The sequence below is a fragment of the Poecilia formosa genome, unplaced genomic scaffold, assembly GCF_000485575.1.
Source record: "Poecilia formosa unplaced genomic scaffold, Poecilia_formosa-5.1.2 Scaffold30, whole genome shotgun sequence".
Lineage (NCBI taxonomy): Eukaryota > Metazoa > Chordata > Actinopteri > Cyprinodontiformes > Poeciliidae > Poecilia > Poecilia formosa.
Window position 1 is genome coordinate 485711 of NW_006799969.1, and position 25074 is coordinate 510784.

General features: G+C 39.7%; 2 protein-coding genes across 3 annotated transcripts in view; one reads left to right on the forward strand and one right to left on the reverse strand.

The window, feature by feature from the left end:
- The window catches only part of tfb1m (transcription factor B1, mitochondrial), a 35451-nt gene that overhangs the window by 6251 nt on the left and 4126 nt on the right, over window positions 1-25074 (reverse strand). The window lies entirely within an intron of this gene.
- On the forward strand, window positions 10813-16223 carry LOC103136043 (claudin-20). The gene is made up of 2 exons (XM_007549124.2): window positions 10813-11060; window positions 11560-16223. Exon 2 carries the CDS (start codon window positions 11690-11692, stop codon window positions 12416-12418), a length of 729 nt encoding a protein of 242 aa, XP_007549186.1. The 5' UTR covers window positions 10813-11060; window positions 11560-11689; the 3' UTR covers window positions 12419-16223.

A 25074-nucleotide genomic window follows, 5' to 3' on the forward strand; every position in this document is an offset into this window, starting at 1 on the left:
ACATTGGTTAGGGACTGTAGCCACCTGTGAATTTGTATTACTACACACTGTGGAAACAGTCTTAGCCACAGTAGAACCTAAAATATACAGTATTCCTCATCTATGCTCTTGGGGGTGCAGACAATTAGCAGCTAGAAAAATCAATGCCACTCTTGGGTTGGCTGCTTTGCAGACATCAACTAACAGAACGTAATGTAGAATTGTGCTTAGGTATGTCAGCTTCCCAAACAGCATTTTCTTTTTAATATTTTAGAAATAAAATCTGAATTTTCTGTGATTAATTTGCAGCTATGCTCCACAGAGAAGTCAGCAAGTAATGTACAGTGAATTAATTGGTAGGGGTCCACTGTGATTAAAAAAAAAAAGGTTGATGATGCATTTGACAACTTTTTACCACCCTGAAAGTGATGGTGCCGCGCCCTGAGCAGTGAGTGACATCACTCATATCAAGAGCTAATATTTAGGAGGGGGAAGTATGTCAATCAGCAGGATAACAACCCAAACTAATTTGTTTGTGCTAAAATGAATGATAAAAAGACAAAACATACAGTTATTAATATAGCAAAGCATGTAGGGTTTAATTTTATGCTCATTTTCATATAGCAATATAGACAAATCGAGATTAAACGTTTTGTGTATATTGCAGTTCAACTGCTCCACTTTCACCACCACAAACATTCCAATCATGTTTTTGGGAATCTGAGTTGAACTACAGTTTAAGTACCAGAGAGAAACCCGGCTCCACTTTCATACACACCTGATCCTTCTTGTGGCAGTTTTAAGTGGACATGACATCATGTAGGAAGAACTATTCCAGACTCAGGAGAGCCTGTTTGTTATAACTGGGAATCTCAAGTCAATATTTGTATATATATCCTTCACATAATTTCTATACATTTCAAATTTTACACTAGTATTTGGGTTTTATGATGCTGTGATCAGATCTTTTAAACAATAAATGCATCAAAAAGTGTTTCCTAACACTCTTTTTGGCCATATAAACCCACGTAGCCAGAGTAGATACAACATGATAAGAATGATGCTGCACTCAACAAAGCAGAACAGTTGGTTGTCAGATTCCCCATGTTTAGTTCTAACCTCACTTCTTTAATAAAGAGTGTGCTGATGCTAATAAAGACATTTTGAGCAGCGTGACTATTAGGACTGTATAAATAAATCGATTTGGCGATATATATGTCGATATTTTCCGCCCTCGGAAAATATCGATATTCCATCCACGAGTATCGATCCGTTAAACCATAGGGGTCCCACTACTTTAGCAGTTAGAAGAAAACAGCTTACAGCCACGGCTAACTCCGGGAGCCAAGGTACAAAAGCCCTTTTTCCCCATAGTCCAAAAGACTGCATTTGTAGCTGCATTTTTACTCCAAAATGCAGCCACAGTGTCCAAAAAAAAAAACATAAGTGCAATCATTTGCATATTGAGAGTCTACAAAGGCTGATAATCTACCCACTTTGCTCCTGGATTACTGTTTAAACTTTTGAATTTTATGTCAAATCCACATGAATTAAATGACAGAAACTAATTCTCTCACTGCATCTTTGATTCATTTTGTCCAGCTGCAGACTGTTAGACTGTCCAATCAGAGTCAGGTATTGTGTAGTTGGTGCTTTTAATCAGTTTTCAGTTAACTAAATTCAAGTCTATGGAACACAAAATGTCACTAAAATTACTCTGTCCTAAAATCTTTCAGAAAATTATAAAAATGCACTGAATCGTAGCAAATTGTATAACAACAAATATTGTGATACATATCGTATCGTGACCAGAATATTGTATATCGTATCGTGAAATTACTGTATCACTACACCACTAGTGACTATGGGATTCCATGGAGACTCATTCACAGCATTCACCCTAAAAATAGTAATACATCTCACAACTTTTAGATGATTTTTGGATTTAAATGCCTTTCAAGACGCTAAAAGGGTTTTTGTAAGGCAAGATAAAAATAATTAACTCTATAATCTCCTGTCTGAATGGATATTAAAAAGTGGGGAATTATTTTTTCATACCAAATCAAAAACTTGAGAAAAGGAAAAACTTGAGACAAGTAGAATGGGGGTATGCAAATGGTCCTGTTACTGTAGTATGTTGCTTTAATGTTTAATGTTTGAGGGCAAGCAAATCTGTAAATAAAATATCCTGAGGACAAACCCCACCTCCAACTTAGATTTCACAGAGTTAAAATAAAAGGACGTCTAATTCTGCTCAACAGCTCTCCCACAGTGAATACAGGCCCTGCGGAGCTCCTCATGCACCCTTCCTGCTTATATTTCTGGATTGTGACTCACTCATTCGCAGCTGCCTGTTTGCTTTGGGCTTGGGGCTGGCGTCGATAATTAGGGGAGGAAAGCTAAAGTGGTCCAAGGGCGTATAGAGGGTTCCTAATGAAAGTTTGAAATACCCCTCTTTCTCTTTGAACAGCAGAAGTATCATTTGGAGAGGCACTTGTAAACTGCAGCACTATCTCTTATCAGATCTATAGATCCCAGTGTATCCCAGCATTGCCTGGCTGCTGCTAAGCTTCCTGTCGCAGTGGCGTTTAATGGGCCAGCAGCAGTGGGGACCGACAGTCTCAACAGCCCTGAAGGCTGTGCGCCAGAATTGAATTGAGAATTGAGAATGCTTTAAAGTCTTAGGTTCAGCATAAGATAACAGGACAAGGACGACAGAAAAAAAAAAAGGATTTTCTAGTTATAAGTGAATGCAGGTGTTAAATAAAGCTTCTGTTCTACTTCAAATGTTGATTTTTGTCATATTAATGTCTAAATAATGACCCCAGGCTTTTCTTGCGGTGATTGATAACCCCTTCAGTTCAGTTTTATGTAAGGGCTTTGAGGCAAGGAATGTCAAGGGCATCAATGGGCCTTGGCGGCATCATTTTTATTTCCATTATGAGGATGGATTTATCCAACTGTCATATCAACAACATGTTAAGAATTTGATCAGGATTTCATATCTGGACCCGCAAATTACTTTCCTCAGTCTTTGAGTTACGCAAGATCAGACCACCATCTGCAAGGAAGACGCAATAAAAAGGAATGCCTTTAATTTCACTCTCTGCTGGAATAATTAGGCCATTTATATTCCACAATTTATGATTTAGGAGAGGAGCAAAGGGAAAAAGTCGATATTGGGCCTATGCAGGCAGCAGCAATTCACCCATCAGCTTGTCCAAGTCACTTTGCTGCTATGATTTATGTATGGCCTTGCTACATGGCTCGACTGGGTAGCACCACTGTAATATATCCCGCTGGCTGCCATTAATTCTTCACCGATAACCCCAACATGCAAGGGAACTCCATCTTAAATCACACGCAGTCACCTGGCCCCTCTGCAGGAGGTGTTATAGACATGCTTTTCTACTAAAAAAACCCAATACGGTTCTGGTCGGAGGGTCATATACACTCATGATACAGCATCAATGTCATTTTCGTACCAAGCTTTTAAAAATGCATTGAAAAGGAGCTGATTTTTCCTGGGTGGAAGGATTATGTAACTCAACTTCTGCGGTTATTTTAAAAATAACTGATGGGTGCACTAATCCACAGTCAAAATTAGACATAATAGCTCATCATCTCTCATACCTCTTAATTAGGTACAGCAGCAACACAATGGATTTATGTATGTAAACATAGTGAGCCTTCATAGTGAATGTACCAAGCAGCAGAGGCTCTGACTCTGAAAATGGAATAGTTGGCACGCTGGTCTGAGTATTTTTGAAACTGCTGATCTATTAAGATTTTCACACACCGTCATCTCAAAGGTTTCCAAAGAACGGCTTGAAACAGAGGAAATAGCTAGTGAGTGGCAGATGTATTTGCAAAGTTAGCTATTTGATGTAAAAGTAGAAGGGGCAAATCAGTTTGAGATAACAGAAAGTCAAAGTAGCTTAAGTTCCCATTAGTTATATCTCAAAAAAGATGGCCTATTGTGGAAGGGTAGCTCTGTTGTCAGGTAATAAGAAATGGGTAAAAACTCCCACTGACTCTCCAGAAATGGAAAAAATAAAATGGTTCTCTGGTTTATTGACTTTTGATTTCATAGCAATATTCAGATGATGAGGTCAGAATTTGGGGTAACAGCATGAAAGCATGGACACTCCTATCAAGAGTTTAGACTATCAGTGTTGAGTTTAGGGTACGATGGACAACCTCCATCACCCTTGGTGACCTTTCATCCTAGCGACCCGATCTCTTGATTAACTGATCAACTAAAATAGTTTTTGGCACACTTTGGGTCACTTAGTACAACATTTATAGCCTATATGAGTATTGTTGCTGACCATGTTCACTATAATGCATCCATGTTTTGGCTGCTTCCACCAGGATACTGCAACATGTCAAAAACCCGGTTGCTATCACTTTTATTGGTGATAGCAATAAAAGTATGAGCTTTCTTGGATATGCGGCTTGGTGAGAGCCACTAATCCAAATTTTTAGTGTATACTTAGAAAATCCACAATGAATGCCAACTTGTACTCTCTTCAAATACAAAACAAAACAAACAAAAAAAAAACATTCAAGCTGTATGCCATGTTATTGCATACTTTAAAAACAGTTTAAATAAATCAATAAAAAGCCTGAAATTAATTACATTCATGTTTCCGTTGGGTGTCTGTAAACTTGACTGAACTGAGTCTCCAACCTTTGGTGCCATATCCTAATTTTCCAAGGCCAGTGGACTTTCTGATCATGCTTACAATGTTAAACATTTTGTCTTCTAGTTCAGTCGCCTTCTCCTGTACTTCAAAAGGGAAGTGAATGTAAGATAGATAAAGACTAACTATATTCTCTGATGTCAGTAATTTCTTTGATTTGGTATGTAAATAAGTTAACACAGACTTAGCCTCCTTATTAAAATGTTACATAAGGATAAGTATTTAATAATCTTTCTCTGGCTATAATTGGTTTAACATAATCAGTTTGGGAGAGGAAAAAAAATTCAAACACTCAAACAAACTTTGAACTTTTGCTTCTCATCTTATTTTATGCTAATTAATCTGATTAACCCACATTGATTCCTTGTATTCCCTCTTACAAAAAAGGCATTTTGCTAAAAGAAAGTAGAATTTCTACTCACTAAACTTGCGAGAAGAGCATAATATGAGAAATTTCAACTTCAAACTTCCACATCTACTTCTGTCCACAGCTCAAGTCCTTTTAACTACCACATGGGAACAAAACATTGACGTACATATTAAAATCTTTGCACATTACCATATTTCCTGTCTGACCTTCCCATAGCTCAGCAGGGTACTCCATTATTCCAGCTTTGCCCTATGATTCTCTAGCTCCTTTTTCTCCTATTCCACCTCTGATGCGTCTTTCCCTGAGAGTTCTTGCCCGATGGGGTGTGAGCAGTAATTTGTCATGTCCCTCTAAGCGTAACCAAGACGAGATGGCAGCGGCCCTGGGGCACCACCTGAACCACCAGCACTTGTGCTTACTTACATAATAGAAGGTACCAAGGAGAAGAAGGGAAATGGAAGAAAGCTCTAAAAAAAAACAGGGAATATAAGAGAGAGAAGCTCACAGAGAACGTGCAACAAAAACTGTGAGACTTGCATTAATCATGACAATACCTTGGGAAGACAACCTCCATTACATCAGTGGAAGGAGGCAGCCTCTTGAAGGAAGATAAGACAGAGGTCTATGCCAGGGAAAATACCAGGACCATGATAGTTTATGGGCCAGAAGAAGGAATGGTTTGACGTCCTGGGAAAAGAAATTACCCATGACATGCATAGAGGACATTCAAGACTGTCGCTCTGGTTTTCAACAAGACTTCAGCTCATTTGAGAGATGCGTCATAGAAAAACATGAACCTTGCCCTAAACATGAGCGATTTACTGTTTCGGAGAAGACAGCATGGGAAAAAAGCTTTGATGGGATATTTAGGAATGAATAAATGCCATTCTGAATGGTAGATTTGGGAGAGATGATTTAATAGAAATGTATCACATAGGTTTACATAGGGTACGAATATCAATGGAAAATATTACTTATTTCAGAAAATTTATTCAAAACATGAAACTTATAATTTCATTATATAGTCATACAATTAGTTTCTCATTGATTAATGATTATAGTTCAGATCTCATGAAAACACAAATTTAAGCTCTCAAAAAATCTAATTTCATATACAAAGAGTAACGTTGAGTGCGAGTAATTTCATAAATAAGGACTAATATTAAGACTTTAAATCACAGGGAATTCTCCATACTAGACAGTTGTCCAACACAAAGTCATAGAAATCTTCAACAAAAGGTAATTTACTAAAGAATCTGCCTGTTCAGAGAGGGAAAGTTGAGTGGTAGGAAAAAAATGCATGAGAACCAGTCAATGGCCTTGAGAAAATGATAAAATCCCAATCACACTTCCACTCCACTGACCAGATTTATGCAGGGTTCATATGCATTTTCCCATATTAAAATTCCATCCTTTTCCAGATAAAAAATTATCCAGTCCTGCGATTTTGATTATTTCAAAAATGGAACATTTAATATAATATTTCTCACATAGACATGTTTTATTGCTTTATGTACTGTAATATACACATATCAATTTCAACAGGCCCATATTTTGAAATAAAAAAAAAACTTCTCAATGCTTCTATTGAAAATTTTTATTTTCTAGGAAACTGGTTTTGAGCTTTCATGAGCTGTGAAACCCTGGTCATCAAAATGAAAATATTTATAGCGCTGACATAAAACACTGTGTGGAATGAATCTATACGTTATGCAAGTTTTAAGTTGAAATGTGGAATTAAATGAACCTTTCTATAATATTCTAACTCATTGAGATGCACCTTTATATACACATTGAAACTGAACTCGAGCCTTTCTGCATAAATACTGTGTTGACAGCAACATCCCAGCAATCCGACAACACCTTGCATCTAATCTGTGAACAAACCGTCCTTGCAAGACGATGAGCATGAAAACCAATTACGTGAGGGAAGAACATAAAAGAGAAAAAATGCAAATTGATCGATAAAAGCCCCTCGTGTGGGCAAAAAGGACTGTGGCCGGCCAAGCTGTGCCTCAGAGCCATGCTGCAGAAAAAGCTTGAGAGCTCTGCTGTGGGCGATAAAACAAAGAGGACCACACTCACAACAGTCTGCAACATCTTCACACATCACAGCCTCGCACATCTGCACTCACTGGGTTTATGTCAACTGCATTTTTGCTCTTCTCTCCTTCCACTTTTTCCCGCATTTCTTCCACTCCCTGGATTATCCATTTACTTATTTATCGCGCTCCCAAAACAACAACACAGCATCAGCACTTAAGATCTCATCCGTTACCATGAGAAATATCACACTTGCCAGACTGGCTGTAGTGCGTCTGTGGGAAAGTGGAAAATTTCTCATCTTGCTGCAGCGGTATTCCACGAGGAGTTCTGGGAATGTAGTGCTGCTGAAGGTCGACTGTGTGCACCAACCCACATGCTGGCCAGATCTCATTTGAAGGAAACGGTGTCTTGGGGATAGTTTAGCAAAAAGAGTGCTCGGCGGACAGCTGAGTTAAACAAACAGATCAATACTTTCACCAATCAGCTGTAGGCACCTTATTTATACGCCGCAAATATTGCAACCAAAAGCAGATCGCTGTAGGTGAGGAACTGGTTTGTTTATTAGCCCATGCAGCAATAAAAAATATCATAGATCTGCACTTAGAACTATATTAGGTCGATTAATCTTATCCTCTCGACCCCCCACCCCCCATCAACCACGCACATTCCTAACACTATTGTTTTGTCCGCTTTGTCATTCATGAATCAAGGCCATCTAAGCCACTCCCCTCCTGTGATACATGTCCTCTACAGAAAGGAAAGAAAGACATGCAAAGACAGGATAGCAGCTGTGAGTTTTAGTCTCCTGCTGACTGATTAAGATGATGCTCTGGGGATGGTCAGTTTTGGCATGATGAGTAAACCTGCTCCTCTGGCCTCTGGACCAGCATGTAAACAAATTAAAAAAATAAAAATAAAAAAAATAAAAAAAATTCTCTGATTTAAAGGTCGGTGCTGCTGATTTAATCTTTAAACCTAAGGGTAGCAGACATTTCTTCTGTATAAACTAGATGGCCCTCCCCAGTTGTGCAGTGAGTCTGATTAGAAATATCACGAGTTTATATCTTTGTCACTTCTTATGTTGCAGCAGCAGCAGCAAAGCAGCACTGCAACATTATGACTGCTCCAATTTAATGTAAGTATGTGATATATATGGCAATGGTTTGCAAAAGTATTTATACATCTTGAACTTTTTCACATTTTGTCAAATTACAAAGCACAGCCTCATAATGTCAACTGCATGCGGTGCAAAAACACGTTGAACATTATCGACATAATTTAATATTGTCGACTTAAAATTGTTGAACATGTTGACCGCAGAGCTTATCTTCTAACCTTGCAAGTACATATTTCCTGCCAGTTATTTCAGAAAGCAAAACTCAGTATGACATATTCCAAGCTTTTGTTTCTTGTCATTTTGCTTAATACGGCTTACATATTAATCAACTCAAAAGTAAGTGTCATTGAAAAATTATACTAATGTCAAAAAAGTCATTAATGGTAACTTGTGGTGTTACAAGCTAATCAGCTAATTAACTCATAACACCTGGAAAGGTTAATTGAGTTCACTGGGTCGATAGGCAACACCTATGAGGAAGACTGTTGACTTGACACCCTTATATACTTTTCAGAAGCCGGACATGATAAAAACATCGATTTTTGATTAGTTTAATCTGATATAAAATTTTCTGAGAAACTGGATTTGAGTTTTCATCAGTCACGATCACATTTTCCTTATTTTGAATGGAATTACTAAAATAAATTATCTTTAATCTGATATTTTAACTTAAATACACATACATGGAGAGTTGTTTCAGACAAAAACAAAGATTCAAAGTCCTGGCAAACTTCATCCGAAGCCGAACAGGCAACGTGCAGTCAAGTGGTTGCAAACCTTTCATTGAACACCATAAACCACACCTGGGGTGCAAATAAATAAATGTACCTCTAGGGGCCATTTATGTTGATTCCTGTGCTTATCTCTACTAAGAGACATGTTTCATTTGGGCACTGAGTACGTTGAGGAGAGATGAGGTTACTTAAGGTCAAGTGATTCAGTTCAGGGGTTGTTAAAGGGAAGGAGCAAACGTTTTTGGCTCGGTTTGGATTTGTCAGTTTTTTTAGTCTAAATTGAAATGGAAAGATAATTTACATTGTGAAGGAAATAAATAACTTCAGGATTATAAATCCAAATGAAGATCAACATAAAGACTCTTAATTGAGCACACACAAAACCAAAGCTTACCAGCAACAACAGCGACCAGAAGCCTAAAATATAGGATTTTACACTGAATAATTAACAAAATAGAGGTTGTTTTTTTTCCTAATGTGGAGTTTCTGTATTAATTACAGGATTTAGCAATTAACCATGCATTTTGTAATGGTGTTTTACTTTGTAACACATTTGTAAAGCTAATTTATATTCTTATTTTTTAGATCTGTTTTTATTTCAGAATAGTATTATTTCATGCTCTTATATTCCCATAAGGAGGTGGAGTTTACTCTTTAGAAGGGGTCCAGTCAGAGCACAGAGACCAGAGAGACAGCAAACTTTGACATATCTGAATTAGTGGCTGCAAAGCCTGTTGTGCTGATCCAGGAGAAACAAATTCTGTCAGGGATTTTGGCACCACACCAGCCAAAACAGAAATGTTAAATCATGTTGCTCAGTTTCATTAGCAAACCCTTGCCTATCATCTCAGAGTTCTCCAATCTCCTTCACAATTGCCTGCAAAACAATTTTTCATAATGATTGTGAACCCAGTTGATTCGTGACATGATGCTAGTTGCACCAAACAGAGCTAAGGGGGGAAAACACGTTGCTGTGATCGTTCACTAATTTAATTAATTACTTAATTTCCCTTTAAGAACAATAAAGTATTTTTGAATTGAATAAAGGTTGGAGGAGTAGTTTGTGAGATACAAATGTGAACTCACACGGTTGCTGCACTACAAGCCGGGCTCCAGAAAAAAACTCCACCCCCTCATTTGAATATAGGAAATTGAAATAAAGAAAACACGGAATAAAATTGTTAAAAAAAAAAAAATAAAGTCCCTAACTAAATTAGCTTTACAAATTGTCACAAAATTAAAAAAAGAAAAACATGAAATGAATGATCACATGACTGACAAAATAAGCTCCTCATTTAGCTCTATATTGTTTTGTTTTCATGAGGAGATCCATTTATTTATAACTATTTATTTATAACTTATATTTAATTTTGAAGACTCCCCATACATTTTTCGAATTTTAAAAGCACATAAAGATTTATTTATTTATGTGCTAAAATCTGATGTTTCCCTTAACACTGTTTTTCCAAATACGTAGTGCCAATAAAATACCGGATAACGAAAGTTAATTTCCACATAACCGAGTTCTAGGACTGAATTTAGCTTACTAGTGGTGATTTTATTTATTTGTTTTTTTTTTTTTAATACAAAAATGTTAAACCGGATTAAAAGTTGAACATTAATAAGCAGCAACGTCCGCCGTTCGGTAAAAGGTTGTAGAAACGGTTCAACTAAAGCAGCAGTTAATCGGTTTGAGACGCGGCTCACGCACTGCGTGTAGTGATTAGGGCGCATTGCTGTGTAATCACTGATGAAGTTGTGAGGCAGACCGCGCTCCCTCTCTTTCATACACACACATACACACACCGGTGAGGGGGGAGGGAGAGGGAGAGAGAGACGGAGAGAGAGAGAGAGAGAGAGAGAGAGTCGCGCTAGGAGAGAAGAGGCGGCGGAGGCGCTACGGTCACTTTCTCACAGGCTCCGGTCGAGCCTGTGTGGTCTCTCCCCGCGCTGTTGCTAAGGAAATGGATGGCTTGAATGGATCGGTGGTCCGGACTGAGCCGTCCTCCTCGCCCCCTCACCTCAGCAGCCTGCCGTGTTTCAGTGCGTGTTTACGGGAATTACTGCTAAAAACGTGACGCGTCCGCTCCAGCTCTGCACCAGCCGGGGTAAGAAATTATTTTAACATCGCATCATCGGATTTAAAAAAAAAACAAAAAAAGAAAAAAAAAAAAAACAAAGAACAGAGGAATTGTTTTTATTAACAATACAAACAAAAATTATTTCCTCCTAAATAAAATAAGACATGTATATTCAGCTTACTTATTGTGACACCTCACCTTGAGGAAAACTGGTTTTCAGAGAATAAAGTATAAATCGTACAGCTAGATGAGGTGAGGACACTGCAGCTTTAAGTCCAGATAGCTGTTGCAATGCAAATACCACAACTCCTTCCTCACTCTCCAGACTATGTGGCTGTTAAAGATTAGGAGAAGAGAAAGCGCAGCAGAGTCCAGTGTTTTGATTACCTACTGTCAGCCAGAGTCAGCGTCTTCCACCTTAGAGCAATGCTCTCCTTTGTTTGCAGCCTCTGCATGTGTGAGGTGAATAAGATGAGAAATAAGATATAGTGCAAGTCAGTTCCTCATTTTGCTCTCTCTACCCCAGTCCAGTGGAGCTGTGGCTGGAGAAGAGAGGTTAAGAAAGGCAGAGGGGTCGACGAGCCTGGCTGGTGCCGGGTGGATGCTGCCTGAAGACGAGAACGGCTGAGGCGGCAGCACTGACTCAGAAGAGGAGCATGGCATCCACTGGCATGCAGATATTTGGATTTGTCCTGGCACTGCTGGGCATTATGGGCGCCACTGTGGCTACCCTGCTGCCCAACTGGAAGGTCAGCGCGGATGTGGGCTCCAACATCATCACGGCCATCTCCCAGATGCAGGGGCTGTGGATGGACTGCACCTGGTACAGCACCGGCATGTTCAGCTGCACGCTCAAGTACTCGGTGCTCTCCCTTCCTGCGTACTTGCAGACTGCACGCACCACCATGGTGCTCTGCTGCGTGCTGGCCGCCATGGGCCTCTGCCTTGCCTCTCTGGGGCTGAAATGCACACGCTGGGGAGGCGGACGCCGTTCCAAGCGACACGCCGCCATCGCCAGCGGCGGCTGCTTCGTCACTGCTGGCTTTCTCTGTCTGGTGCCCGCTTCTTGGTTTACCAAGGAGGTCATCACAAACTTCTTGGACTCCAGCGTGCCCGAGAGCAATAAGTTTGAGCCCGGGGGTGCCGTGTACGTGGCCTTTGTTTCAGCAGGCTTCCTTTTTGTCGGAGGGTCCATATTCTGCATGTCCTGCCCGGGGAAGAGACACGGCCCTCAGGACCTGGTTCTGCTTCCTCCGCCGGACAAACTGCTGCTCCAGCAGCAGCAGCAACAGCTGCTCCAGCAGCAGCAGGAGCTCCAGCACCAGTACTGCTCTCTCTCCCCTTTAGACAACAAGACTGGCTACAGCCTGCAGGACTATGTGTAATAAAGCAGCAGCTATAGGGAGGCAAGCCTGAGGGAGAAAACCGTCACAGTTAAATCCGTACGTCGGGCCGTACTGAAAGCTGCGAGAGGAGGGAAACAACTTTGAATTCATTTTTGTCTCCTTTTTGTCTGTTTTGCAAGCACAAGCGGTGGAGGTATTCCCTGAGCAGCGCCTTCGTAGGAAACAGCGCAAATGTGAAAGGAGGCAGGATCCATGCTGCAGAATGGAAGGAAGCTCCCAACAAAATGCAGATTGTTCATCAGTAAATCACAGAAAGCGCTCCCGGGAAACGGATTACGCAAATAAGAAAGTCGTCTGTGTAGATTTTTGCCCCCACCCCCCCTCCTCACCAAAGCTTTAAATAGAAATAAGCAATCATTTAGCTGCTATTTACAATCATTCATAATGATCTACCCCCCACCCCCCGCTTTATTTGACTAAATAGGCAATATAAACACCAGAGAGCCGAAAGTAAAACCCCTTCCATAGCAAGCCATTTTATTTTATTTTTTTAGTATACATATCTCCTAGAATGCAACCTTGAATTGATGGAAATTAAAAAAGGTAATATTTTTGTTAGTTACTAGAAGGATGTTGATATTTTTTGCCTCTAAAGCATGCCGTGTGGAGCCTGTTTGCGTATTAAAACGTTGGAATGCCTGGTAGAGCGACTGAACCACACAATGCCTGTGCCTGAAAACAAAGCTGTAGAAACATTAACCCTGCTGGAAGTGTTCAAAGAGGACTGTCAGGAGCAGAGGATGTGGGGCTGCTGGCTGCGTCCAACAAAGACAAGACGGACAGACAGACAGATGGCCGCACATCACTCTGCAGGTGGAGATACGGCAGAAAGGGAGAGAAATTTTGCAGGAAAAACGTCTAATCGCTTCAGATGAATGGACGTTTTCATGTTTCCCGACCAGACACAATCGACCTGTGCAGCCCGTCTTTTGCAACAATCCATTGTAGACGTTTACACCCACACCACATGCATGATTTTTGTGCGCTTGTTTCGTGTGCATCGTAAACATTCAGAGGCTTTTCACATGTGCTTTTCACTCGTCAACCGCCTCTTCACTGCCATGGAGACAGGTTTCCCGTTTAAACATCTTTATTATCTGTCAGTCACAGAAGTTCTTTTAGACAGGGGCATCCTTTCATGCAGTCAAATCCTCCTGCTTTCAGTTTCTTCAGATGAATCTCTGTGCAGAAGCTTTCAGAAGACTTTCTTCCTTGTGACATTTTTTTTTTTTTTTTACCATTCCCTCATCATATCAGCATTTAATGGTCCAGCATCGCAGGAAAACGCTTGAAGATAACGAGAGGCTCCTTGAGTCAAGTGGATAGCCATGTGGCAGACGACTAAAAAAGCTTTGAGTCATTCTCCATATGTGACTTGTTTTCCAAGTGCGTCAGCAGCGAGGCGCATATGTTACCAGTCTTCACCTGCAGAAGCTCTCGGTCTTAAATTGCGTCCACTTCACTGTCCCACTAGTCCCACTGTTCCTCGCACTCCTACCAGTCGCTCCTGTTTTCTTTTTCTTTTTTTCTTTTCCTCCTTTCCAACTCATTCACCCTGGCCTGTTTGTGTCAGCCGTCACATGGATGTGATCCCTGACGAGGGAACGCTGATGCATGCTGAAAGCGTGTCCTCCTCAAACGCACATCCACACCAGGCACACACGCTTCTCCCACCAAATTGCCACCCACACGTACCTACTCATGTGTCATTTGCAGGGCTACGCTTTCGTGGTTATATTTCAGGGCGAGTCTACACTTTGACTCTGAGCACAGGAATATTGTGTTTTGTGCATGGTGCAGGCAGGGATGTATAGAACTGCACATTCTCTCCTTTTCTCTCATAAGCATGCAGCTTCCTGGGGAAGTGCAGATGGCTGAGCGCAGCCTGCCACCTGCAGGCGGCTGCCAGCACACCACGGGCTCCTCAGTGGGCGCCGCTGGCAACCTCGGCAGCCCTGCAGGGCTCGAACTGGCACGTGTCAGAGCTGGCCACCTGACAGTAACACACTGCCCAGGCACCACTACTGATAAATGCAATAAAACTAGTAAAGAATGTGCCATGTCATCAGCTAATACTGACACATTATGTGTTTGAGAATGTGCCAAATTGTCTCATGATGACAAATTTTAATATCTGGAATTTTTCTGTTTATTTTTCTATGAATTTTACATTTTAAAATGTTTTATGGATTTGAGATTTGTTCTGCCAGACTAGATGCTTGTGTACAGTCCTTTGCAGCTTTCGAGGGTTATTTTATTCCTCGTTCCCCTCAAAGCACAGCAAGACTCCACGGTGTCTTGTAAAAGTATTCCTACCCCTTTAACTGCAACCACAAATTTCTAAGTATTTTACTGGGCTTTTATGTAATAAGAGTAAATAGAATCATTATGAGTGATGATTCCTAAGGATTATCATTCCTAATGACGATCATTAGGAATGATAATCATCATGATCATTTTTCCTAATGATCATGTTGTGCTTCTGCACAACATGCAGATGTTGTGTGAGGTTTATCTTTATGTGAGACCAAGGAACTCACGTAGGTATAACGGAGCACTTTTGACAACCTAAGCTTTGAATGTCTCAGAGTAACATTCAGTCCATTATCTCAAAATGGAAAAATATGGAACGACTGTGACTGCAGTCTGCCAAGAAATGGTGCACCAGTCTAGCTGGCTGGGTAAGGAAAGCAGCGCTGCAAAGTCCTGAGTCAAAACCACGTGCAATTTCACAACTGCATAGAGCTGCTGGCTGCAATATTTTGGAGTTTTGGAATAATGTAATTGATATTGTCAATCGTAATATTCAACAATAGTAGCACCCTTGCATCATTTCCTGTTTTCCTGTTAGCATTAATCAGAAAAGCAGCCAAGAGGCCCATCCATTCCATTGAGAGTAATCTACAGACGCCTGAAGAAAGCCATTAGAAATTCTGTTTGCAGTGTGTTTAAACTGTTTTTATATACGAACATGTTTCAAACCCATGCACCCTTCCTAATCATGTTCCACTTTGTTTAGCACAAGATTCAATGCATGGAGGTTTCTGGTGAAATGTAAGACAAAGAAAAGATAAGATGCTCATAGGGCATGAATACTTTCTCAAGGCACTCCAAGTGTGGGGCTTTAAAAATGTATTTATATCAGGAAATATGATTCCGTGTTGGTCTGTGACGACTGTACACAAGTGTCTGTGACTTTAACGGTGTTTTGTTTGTTTATTAGGAGGATTTGTCATCCTTCAGATTGTTTCAGTCGAAGATAAAATACCACGTTCATGCCATATCTTCTTTATAAGAAGACTACTCAGTGCACTTTTTATTTGTGTTTCTATTCGACAGCAGTTTGGTTCAAATGAATGAGCATTCCAGGCTCTCTGGACCAGTATCAATACATAACACAAGTGGGCACTCTGGACAAAAAAAAAAAAAAAAAGAGAGCAATTTCTGACTGATGGGATTCAGCAGGGAAATACCAGTTAGAGATATTTTTAGTGGCTGTGCAGCTTAATCATCAGCACGCAATTTTATTTGCTTATAAATGGCCAGAGTGCAATGTGACTAGGTCCTTAAAGTCTACAGAGTTACAACTCTCTGCTTATACTGTACCGAGATGTTGGATTTATTACTTTGATAACTGCAGCTTATTTTTGTGAATGCTTTAGCACTTCTTACTTTGCCAGAGCCTATTTGTGATGAGCAGTTCACAAGTTCTGATACAGTTGTCTCAATGTGCTTGTGCAAGTAGTTCTATTTTTTACCAATAAAACTATTTTGTGAAAGCATACAGCTTTGGTATTATCTGTGTTTTTGATTCAGAAGCGCTCAGCTTCTCCCAAGCCAGGAAGATTGCAGGATGCTCCAGCCTATTCTGACAGGAAACAGGAAGCTGTTTCTTTTTTTTTTTTTTTTTTTTTTTTTAACAAATGCAGCATCAAAGAAATAACTACACCATAAATTTAAATTCAAAGAGGCATCCATAAAATGCAATTGCGCACGAAAAGCTTTTTAAAGAAAAGATTTATCTAATATAATTCCCAAAAGCATTTCCTGCTACTGTTTGATTAAATGAGGGCATTAACTAATACAAAAGTGAAACATTAAGACCCCCAAAATTAATGACTTTATCAATAACATGCAAGTCATGATAAGAAGGGCAATACCATTGTTTCTTTTTAAATGACAAATGTAACTCCGTCTGTCCCATTTTGTATTAGTGCCAGTCGGGCAGCTCCTGCAATTTTGCCTCAAGATATTTAATAAATACAGTCCTTAATTTGAGATTTTATATCATCGTCATTTAATGGCACAGCAGCTGCAGCATATAAAAGACACGCATTTATGATTATTTCTACTGAATAGTAGGCAATCAGAAACTATAAAAAAGGCAAATTCCTATTTTACAGCTACTAAGCAGAAAGAGGCTGTCATTTTCCAGAGTTTAAAGAAACTGGGTTAAGAAATCAAATATTTTTTGGTCTTTGTACACAGTTTGCATGTTCCTCTACTGCATGCGAGTTTTCTGCATACAGTCTTACTTTTCCTCTTTTTTTTCCAATTAATATTAAAAATAGAAAACTAAGCATTGTTCCTAATACTATTTTACTAGCACTACTAGTAATAATACATCTCTCTCTGTGGGTCTATCACAAGCAATGAAAGAAGCATGAGAATTTTTAAAATAAAATGCAGGCATTTCAAAACTTATATTTTCTTTATCTTTAATAATATCCATCCAATTCTTAGGAAATTGTTTCTGAATATCAATTTTGTTTGTATCCTACTTAAAGACTCAGTAACAAAGGTAATATTGAAAACGCCCCCCCCAAAAATATTCATATGAACACAAACTTTACTGGGTATCATCAAGCAATATAGGTTAATATTCTTTTGGTGTGTTTTTAGAGAAAGATAGGACTAAAAACACGAGGCAAAAATGCTAAAATATTTCTTTGAATGAGTAAAGTGTATAACCGATGAGGCATTAAAATAACTTGAGACATGCAGACTTTGATTTTTAATTCCTCTGTCCTGCAGCCGGTGGAGCCTCTATTAAATTAGTTAGAATCTGGACATTTCATTAAAACTGATTGGAGTCTCCTCATTACTCGCCAAGTGAGGAAAATACCATGGACTATTAAAGGATCTCTTTCTCATGCACCCACTCCTCTTCGTTACGCAACAAGACTATGCATCAAATATCTGCTCCTCGTGTGGGGAAGCGCTAATAGGATCTGCTTCTCTGTGTATTTAACCTACATTTCTCATCAAAGGGTTTCACCCAGAGTTGTCACTATGAAAGATTTGGGAAGTTGGTTTTAGACGAGAGAGCGAGAGAATGCGAGCGCTCCTCTGCACCACGCACGGGTTAATTAGGATACAGCCTTCAGCTCGAGGTCTTCTTCCATGTTAACATTCAGATTACTTGGGCGACCTTTCTGACTCAGTCAACAGTCATCCCACCACAAGAAAAAAGAAAGAAAAGAAGACTATTTGGCATTAATGTGACAAAAGCGAGTGGAAGTGGCACTTAAAACACACCCCAATTCCTAAAAATAAACTGAGCACCGAATGGCAGCAGTACGTCGCCAACCTTAATGTGCGTCTTTTTGTTCTGGTGAGGCGGTTATGCTCATGAATGTTCGCACCGGAGGCATAAAGCCGCCATCGGCGCTGAGGGGGAAATGACCTTCCATTGTCAGAGCAGCTCTGTTGTGGTCCCGACGTTCACACGAGGCTGCTGGAATAATAGCAACGACCTTGGCTGAGCAGTAAACTGCTGACAAAGGCAGTAAAAAGCTACGGGGATGACAAAAGCAGAGCTCGTAGGAAAACAATACAGGCTGACAGTTCAAAGAAGGCCTTTCAATATCTCCGCTTTGAGCCCCGGGCAGTGAGCGCGGATGTGAGGATTTCTGCAAGATGAAGGAGGAGGCGGCTAAACGCTTGAAAGGTGTAGAAGGCTTCACCATTTTCTAATCAATTTCATTAATGATGCTGATCAATATAAAGATCATGCACTGCTTAAATTAAGTTTGGAAGAGAAACTCAATCGGATTCCCACCAGATCCACTCATCCTTAGTGCATCGTTGCTCATAGAATTAAGGGATTTTATGATTTAATTCAGGTTTCAGCACATGGGTTCAGCATTTAGGAGTTCTGTTTTGGTTGCCGTAGTCGTGTGAAGTTTGGGATCGCACCATTACTTTATACAGACAATGTCCTTCAGAGAGGGTCTTCACGCCGTGACCTTCAGCAGTCGGCATTCGAGGGGATGAGAGTCAGCTCCACTAAGGCCCAGACAGAGTTTACCTGCTCCGTTTAGGTCACGGTTCAGTCTCTGCTTCAAGCAGAGCTGATTTATGCTGGTGTCTCGTTCTTGACTTAAAGATCAAGATTCCGGACAAAAAAATGGTTGAAATGACACTGGTCTCAACCCAGTAAAAGTCGAGTCACTGCTGTCAAATGGAGCCAACAGGTGTTTCAAGCACCTGATTTTGCTGAAACACATTCAGCTTGCCTGTATTAACAGGAAAAAAAAATTGTCAAGTGCTGTTTATGCATTTTTTTTTTTAATTATTTGATGTTTCCTGGAGAAAAACCTCTGGAGGTGATCTGAGCACATCCCACTGGGCGGTACGTTGGCCGACAGGTGCAAACAGCAGATTTGCTGCATTTCCTTCTGGTTTCCATTTTCTGTGTTTGCAGCTTTTTTCTATTGTACTTGTGTTTTTGTGCTTTAGACTTTGCACCATTCAAGCGTTTGCAGCGCACCAAACTCGGTGCCGTGACTATATTTCCCTTCTTGTGTGGGAAGGCATTGGGGATCCCACAGAATGAGATAAAAAAATGTTTCTGGGCAGAGGGATTTTTTTTTTTTTTTAACTAGTACCTGCTTATTTTACGCACTTCATTTCCTAAAGCGTTTTTAAGCACTGCGCTGCTCATTTGCAGCTTTATAAATCTTCTACATGCTTGCATCCTGCATGATCAATAACTACACAGAGCTTAATATCCTAAACTGAGCACTAACTCGGATCAAACTGCATGGTTCATTAGGAGCAGCGTCTCTGGAGAGGTGATAAACCAGCTATGCCAACCTTTGCATTTTGTTTCAGAAGAGAAGTGGAGGAGGCCGAGTATTTTTAGGTCTAGTTTACCCTTGGTCTAGAATGACTTAAGACGCTCTCTTCTGGCATTTTCCCCTCTGGCACTAGTGATTGAAACATTTTTTCCTCAATTCTCTGGAGGAAAGATTCATTTGACTCCGTTTATGAGATATGAATAGAAGTAGACGAATAGCGCGTGAGGAGGAGACTAGAAAGCAGTTCAGTTCCTCAGAGTCAATTTTCACCTCTGCTGCTCCTGCTGGTGGGCTGCAAAAGGTCGCACAGAAGAGATCCATCACTGTGAGTGAGTTTTACCGGACTGAGCTAGATTGGATTCAGCAACACAAAAGCGTGTCCTCCGATTCAGGATAAAATTTAAACAGGAAAATAAACACTAAAGCTGCAGAAGGATATGGATGGATTTTGCAGAGACTCAAACTCTCCCTGTTATTACATTACAGATGCTCAATGCAATTTAATCAAGCTCAGCTCATCTGGCCTGTGCTCTTGGTAAACGACTGCGTACAAGGCCAACATCTGCAGGGCTCTCCTCTTGTTAGCTGGTGGGTGACGGCTGATGCAGCCATTATTCAGAGACATGCAGACAACCATCTGCTAGAGGTACGCCTCACTTTCCCTTCAGATCCATCTCTGTCACCAATCTGTCTTTTGTTGCTCTGTACTGGCGTGGATGAAGAAGCACTTTTCCTTTTACTGGATTTGTTTTGTCACATACATCACATGTAAGTAATTTCCATCCCTGCATTCTTTCAACTCAAACAACGTCCTTTTTCCACAATTATTTTTAAACTTGCAAACCTTAATACATGATACTGGGACTGTAGGTGAAAGACAAAAAAAAAAGTTTGAACAATCACTAAGTGGAAGGAACTATTGGAGCTACATGCAAAGGTTTCGTGTGGAATTAAACTAACACTGTACATCACCCTAACCCACCTTTCAGATTGTGAAAAGTGGTGGTGGCAGGATCATTCTGTGGGAATGCTTTTCTGATGCAGGGACGGTAAAGCTAATCTTCCCACAGGTCAACAAAGATAAACATACACAGACGCCCTCCATCAAACGTGACTGAGCTGCAGTTATTTTGCATACAGGACTGGGCAGATATTTCTAAACGTTTGACACTAGATTTGTCTAGAAGCTTATTTTATTTAGGAACATTAAAGTAAAACAGGATGAAATACATATGTATACTTCATGCTTTCTGAAAAAAATAAAAATAAATCTTTTATGCCCTATCATGGACTAGCAAACTTTACCTATCGCACCGTTTACCTTCATTGTAATGTTTCCTGTTGAAGTTTTATTATGTAAAGCACTTTGAATTTCCTGGTTGCTGAAATGTGATTTACAAAGAAGCTAGCTTACTTTCTCACCATCTACAACGAATACCCATCTACACAATATTTAGTCCCAGCAACAGCAGGTTCTGTAACTTTGTCATTTCGATACCTTTATTTTCCAATTCTACCAACAAGCAAAGAAGCCGGCGATGTATTTATAGACGGGCACATTGAGACATAATCAAATCTTTCCTGGAGGATGATTCTGCATGGCTGGGTGTTCACACTCAAGATGAAAATGCCTGATGGCAGTATGCACTCAAAAACTCCTTGACCTCTCACATGATTATAAATTTCACATGACGAATTAAGTAAAGTCTGAAAAACAGCTCTTCCTATGAGATATAAAGAAAAAAAAAGTTCAATATAAGCATATAAAATTCAGGTAAGTGCTCATATACGTCGGAGTGAAAATTAAAAGAAGCAGAGTAACTTAATAGAAGTAGGAGGGTGAGATTATGGGAAGAAGTAGAACTTCAAGGCAATTTAAGCAACATCAAAGTAGCCATTCGATGCTCCCTGGAAAACGTCAAGGGCGTTCTCTGTCACTCAATGTGACACAAGGAGCGCGCTGCACTCTGGGGAAGAAGGGACAAATTAAGCAGACAGGATAAGAGCCGATCTCCTCAACCCTCATCAGTACAGACCCAGCAGTGGCTGATGTAAAATAGATGCAACATTTCCCTGTCTCATTAGGCGGAACTGGTCAGCTCCTCTACCTTCTAATCAACCGGCCAATCAAACGACAACCGTCCTCTTTCCCTCCTTCAGCTCAAGCTATTTTCCCCCCCACCAGGCTGTCATTCAGCAGCTTTTTCAGCAACTCAATGTGACTCATTGTTTATTTCATTATGCAGCACTGAATCACTTCAAAGGTTTTTAATCACACTTTCCACATAGCCATGCATGCACCATGTCACCTTATATGGCTTATTTCATAAGAGACCTATTCAAAGATTGTTTCTGGTGACTGCAGCGGAGGAGGTCAGAGACTGAAGGCCGGAACGAGGGACAAAATGTTAAAAATATGCAGAAGCCTGTCAATAAATTTGAGTTTCTTGCAGTTCTCTGGTTTTTCTGTAGGACAGAGGAATTTTTATCTTTGTCCAAGCTAGATTAATTTTGGCAGAACTACCCGTGCTTACACTCATCCAAGTTAGAACTGCTGGTGACAGGTGAAGTGCAGTGAACCATAAAAACAGTAGTACCAGTGTATGATTCAACACCAGCTGAAGGCTAAGACTGACATAAATTAAGAAGTACCTTTATATACCCCTTTTTCCCCCCTTTCACTCAACTTTACATACAACAATGTAAGAACAACCAGCTGCTTTAGCAATGACCTCCTGAGGCTTGCTTTCTTATAGATGTCATAACATATTTATGTGTTAAAGCCCTCTTTGTTGGTCTTCTTCAACATTTTTTAGATACTGGACTGGGATTCAGAAAGATGCGACCCACGTTCTTCAAAATAAACAGATATCTGAACTTTCTGAATTGAATTACAGAAATGAACGAACTTTTCATTAATATTTTAATTTATTTAATCTGTATGATTGGCCTGACATGAACATAAAGGGCAGACATAACTAACACAAAGCTTGAACTCATGACAATTAAATTACAAGGAAAGGGAAAACCTTGGTAATTGTGCTTTGGTTTGCATAAATTCCTCTTCATTAACACAGTCAGTGATCCCTGTGTTTCCGTTGGAGAGAGATAATACCTACAATTAGACCTCTAAGCTGACGTATTATCTATAGATACGTGGTTCAATAACACCTTTACACAGCCTGAGAAAGCAAAGAGCAGTAATAGCCCAAAGAGTACACATAAAAAGAGATTTTGCCCTTCACTGGATTGTTTTCTTTCTTGAGTTCCCTGTCTTGGCTTAGCTGAGCTGCTCCTTGCAGTTTTTAATGGTAAAACAGAGCATCTGGCTGTAGAGGAGCTCAATAATGAAAATTTAATTTGGGCAAAGTTAAAAGCACATGGCAGGATGTTTCAGACACACACACGAACCAGCACAGACCAGTGGATGGATGGATAACTTCATAAAGAACAGCAATGGTAGATATCGTGCTTCTTTATGACCAGAGCATTAAAAACAACAACAGTACCCAACAAATACAATCTTATTCTACTTTTTATACATCAAGTATTGGAGGTCAAATTGTTGCCAGTGAGGCTGGTTTATAAACTAACTAAATAAAAATAATTTTAAAAAAAACCCCACACACATTCTTTTAGTTCATTAACAGTTAGGACATATTTAAAAACTACAATCATAAAAGCATGCATTTTATTTTAATAAATTATTCTAATGATGTGAACACTTGCTTTAATTAAACAGTTAATATAATAGCTTAATAGTTAAGCATTGTAGTATATTTACGTCAATGTTCACTTCAGAGGTTTAATATTGTGTCTGCTTTGCAACAATCTGTACACACACCTTTGACATGCTTCTTGGTGTTCATTAAGATAAAAGAATTTGATCAGACAGCTCTTGTTTCTGCATGTCACAGACTTTATCGGTTCTCTTCTTGCACCTTTTAATGTTCTTCCATAAACCAGGCAGGACATTTTTACTGTTCCTGCAATTCTGTATGATTACACTGGCGTGCAGCAGTAAACAACAAAGAGGCATTGAACTTTTTATGAATAATACTGCATGACATTATATCAAAGAGGGGGTTTGCGTGCTGTTGACGGGACAACATAAAAAAAAACAAATAAAAAATAACGTCATGCTTGATCTTTTATAGGGCATAAGCAGCAGGAATTCTGCTCATCAAAGAGCGATCATCTGGTCTAATGATATTAATTCGACCATTAAAACACTTATCAGGAATAGACAGCCTGGAACACGCAAGGTGCTGATTTAGCAGTGGCAACGATGAATGTTTAGTAACCATCCCATAGTGAGGAAAACTCAGTAAGAGTTTGAGATTTTCTTGCCTTTCACATAGATAATGAAAAAAACCAGTTATACTGCAGTGGCTCATCTGTGTAACCTCTGGGTATTAAATTAAGTTTAATGGCAAAAATATTCTAAAAAGCAGCCAATTTGTTTTATAAATTAATGTTTGAGTTAACCAAAGCAGTAGGATCCAAAACATGAAATGCATTGGCCTTCCTGAAGCAACAAAAGATCAACTATCAGATTATCATGAATACCAAATAGTGCTTTAAAGTCCTTTGCTTTTTAAAAGTCCAAAGGTTCTCTTTAAATGTGGATCAGTCTCCATCCTGTTGTCATGCTGTGAACAGATGCTATCTTTGCTGTGAAGAGAGCAAAAGTTTTGATCTTCAATAAGTTTTTTCTCCAAGAGTTGAAAATTTACACACGGATATGAAAAAGAAACGAATTCAAATATAATTTGATTTTAGTCAAAACATAAAAAAAAAAAACTAAACAAAAGGATTTAAAATCATATGTGCACTGTTCATCATGGGAGAGTCAACATGTAACCCTGAGTAAATATTTCAAAGTGCCAACAAGCGTGATCCAGTACCGCTAAGCTGCGGTTTGACAAACAGGGAAAAATGAGATGCTCAAGAGAGAACAAACGGAGAAACGAGACAGCAGAGGGTGATGAAATAATCATTGGAATCTCTTCTAAGAGAATGAACAATCAGTGCGGCGCCCGTACACTCTGCTGCGTTTTACTCTTTGCGGGAGATTAAATATTTACCTTGAGTAGGACTCCTAAAGAACTTCCCCGTCTTTAAGGGACCACCTGACACCTATCTGCTTGATCCAAGACAATACATATGTGGTTTCACTTGTGCCAAGTCTTTTCTACATCATTTGCATTAATGTTGATGAGCCCCCTGGAGTCTTTCTAAAGACTTTTGTCTAGGATTCAAAATATCTCTCTGAAGAACTCTTTATTCACCAACATGAAGGTTTGTATTTTCTTAATGGATTCCCTGGTCCTGGGAAAAAAAAACAAAAAAAAACCTCTGCCACTGATTAAAAGAAAAAGTCTCATGTTACATAAGCCATATCGTCTTTCTTTTGCCACTGAGACATCTGTGTGGGTGAAAAGATAAAGACAGAGATATTGGGCCTAAAAAAAGAACAAGGCTCTCATTACATGGAACAGGGAGATTGTGCCACATCTCAAATACCCACCAGGCATCATTACAACTCAGAAA

Excerpts from the sequence above, each read along its gene's own strand:
- LOC103136043 (XM_007549124.2), top strand. The coding sequence starts at position 11,690 with ATGGCATCCACTGGCATGCAGATATTTGGATTTGTCCTGGCACTGCTG.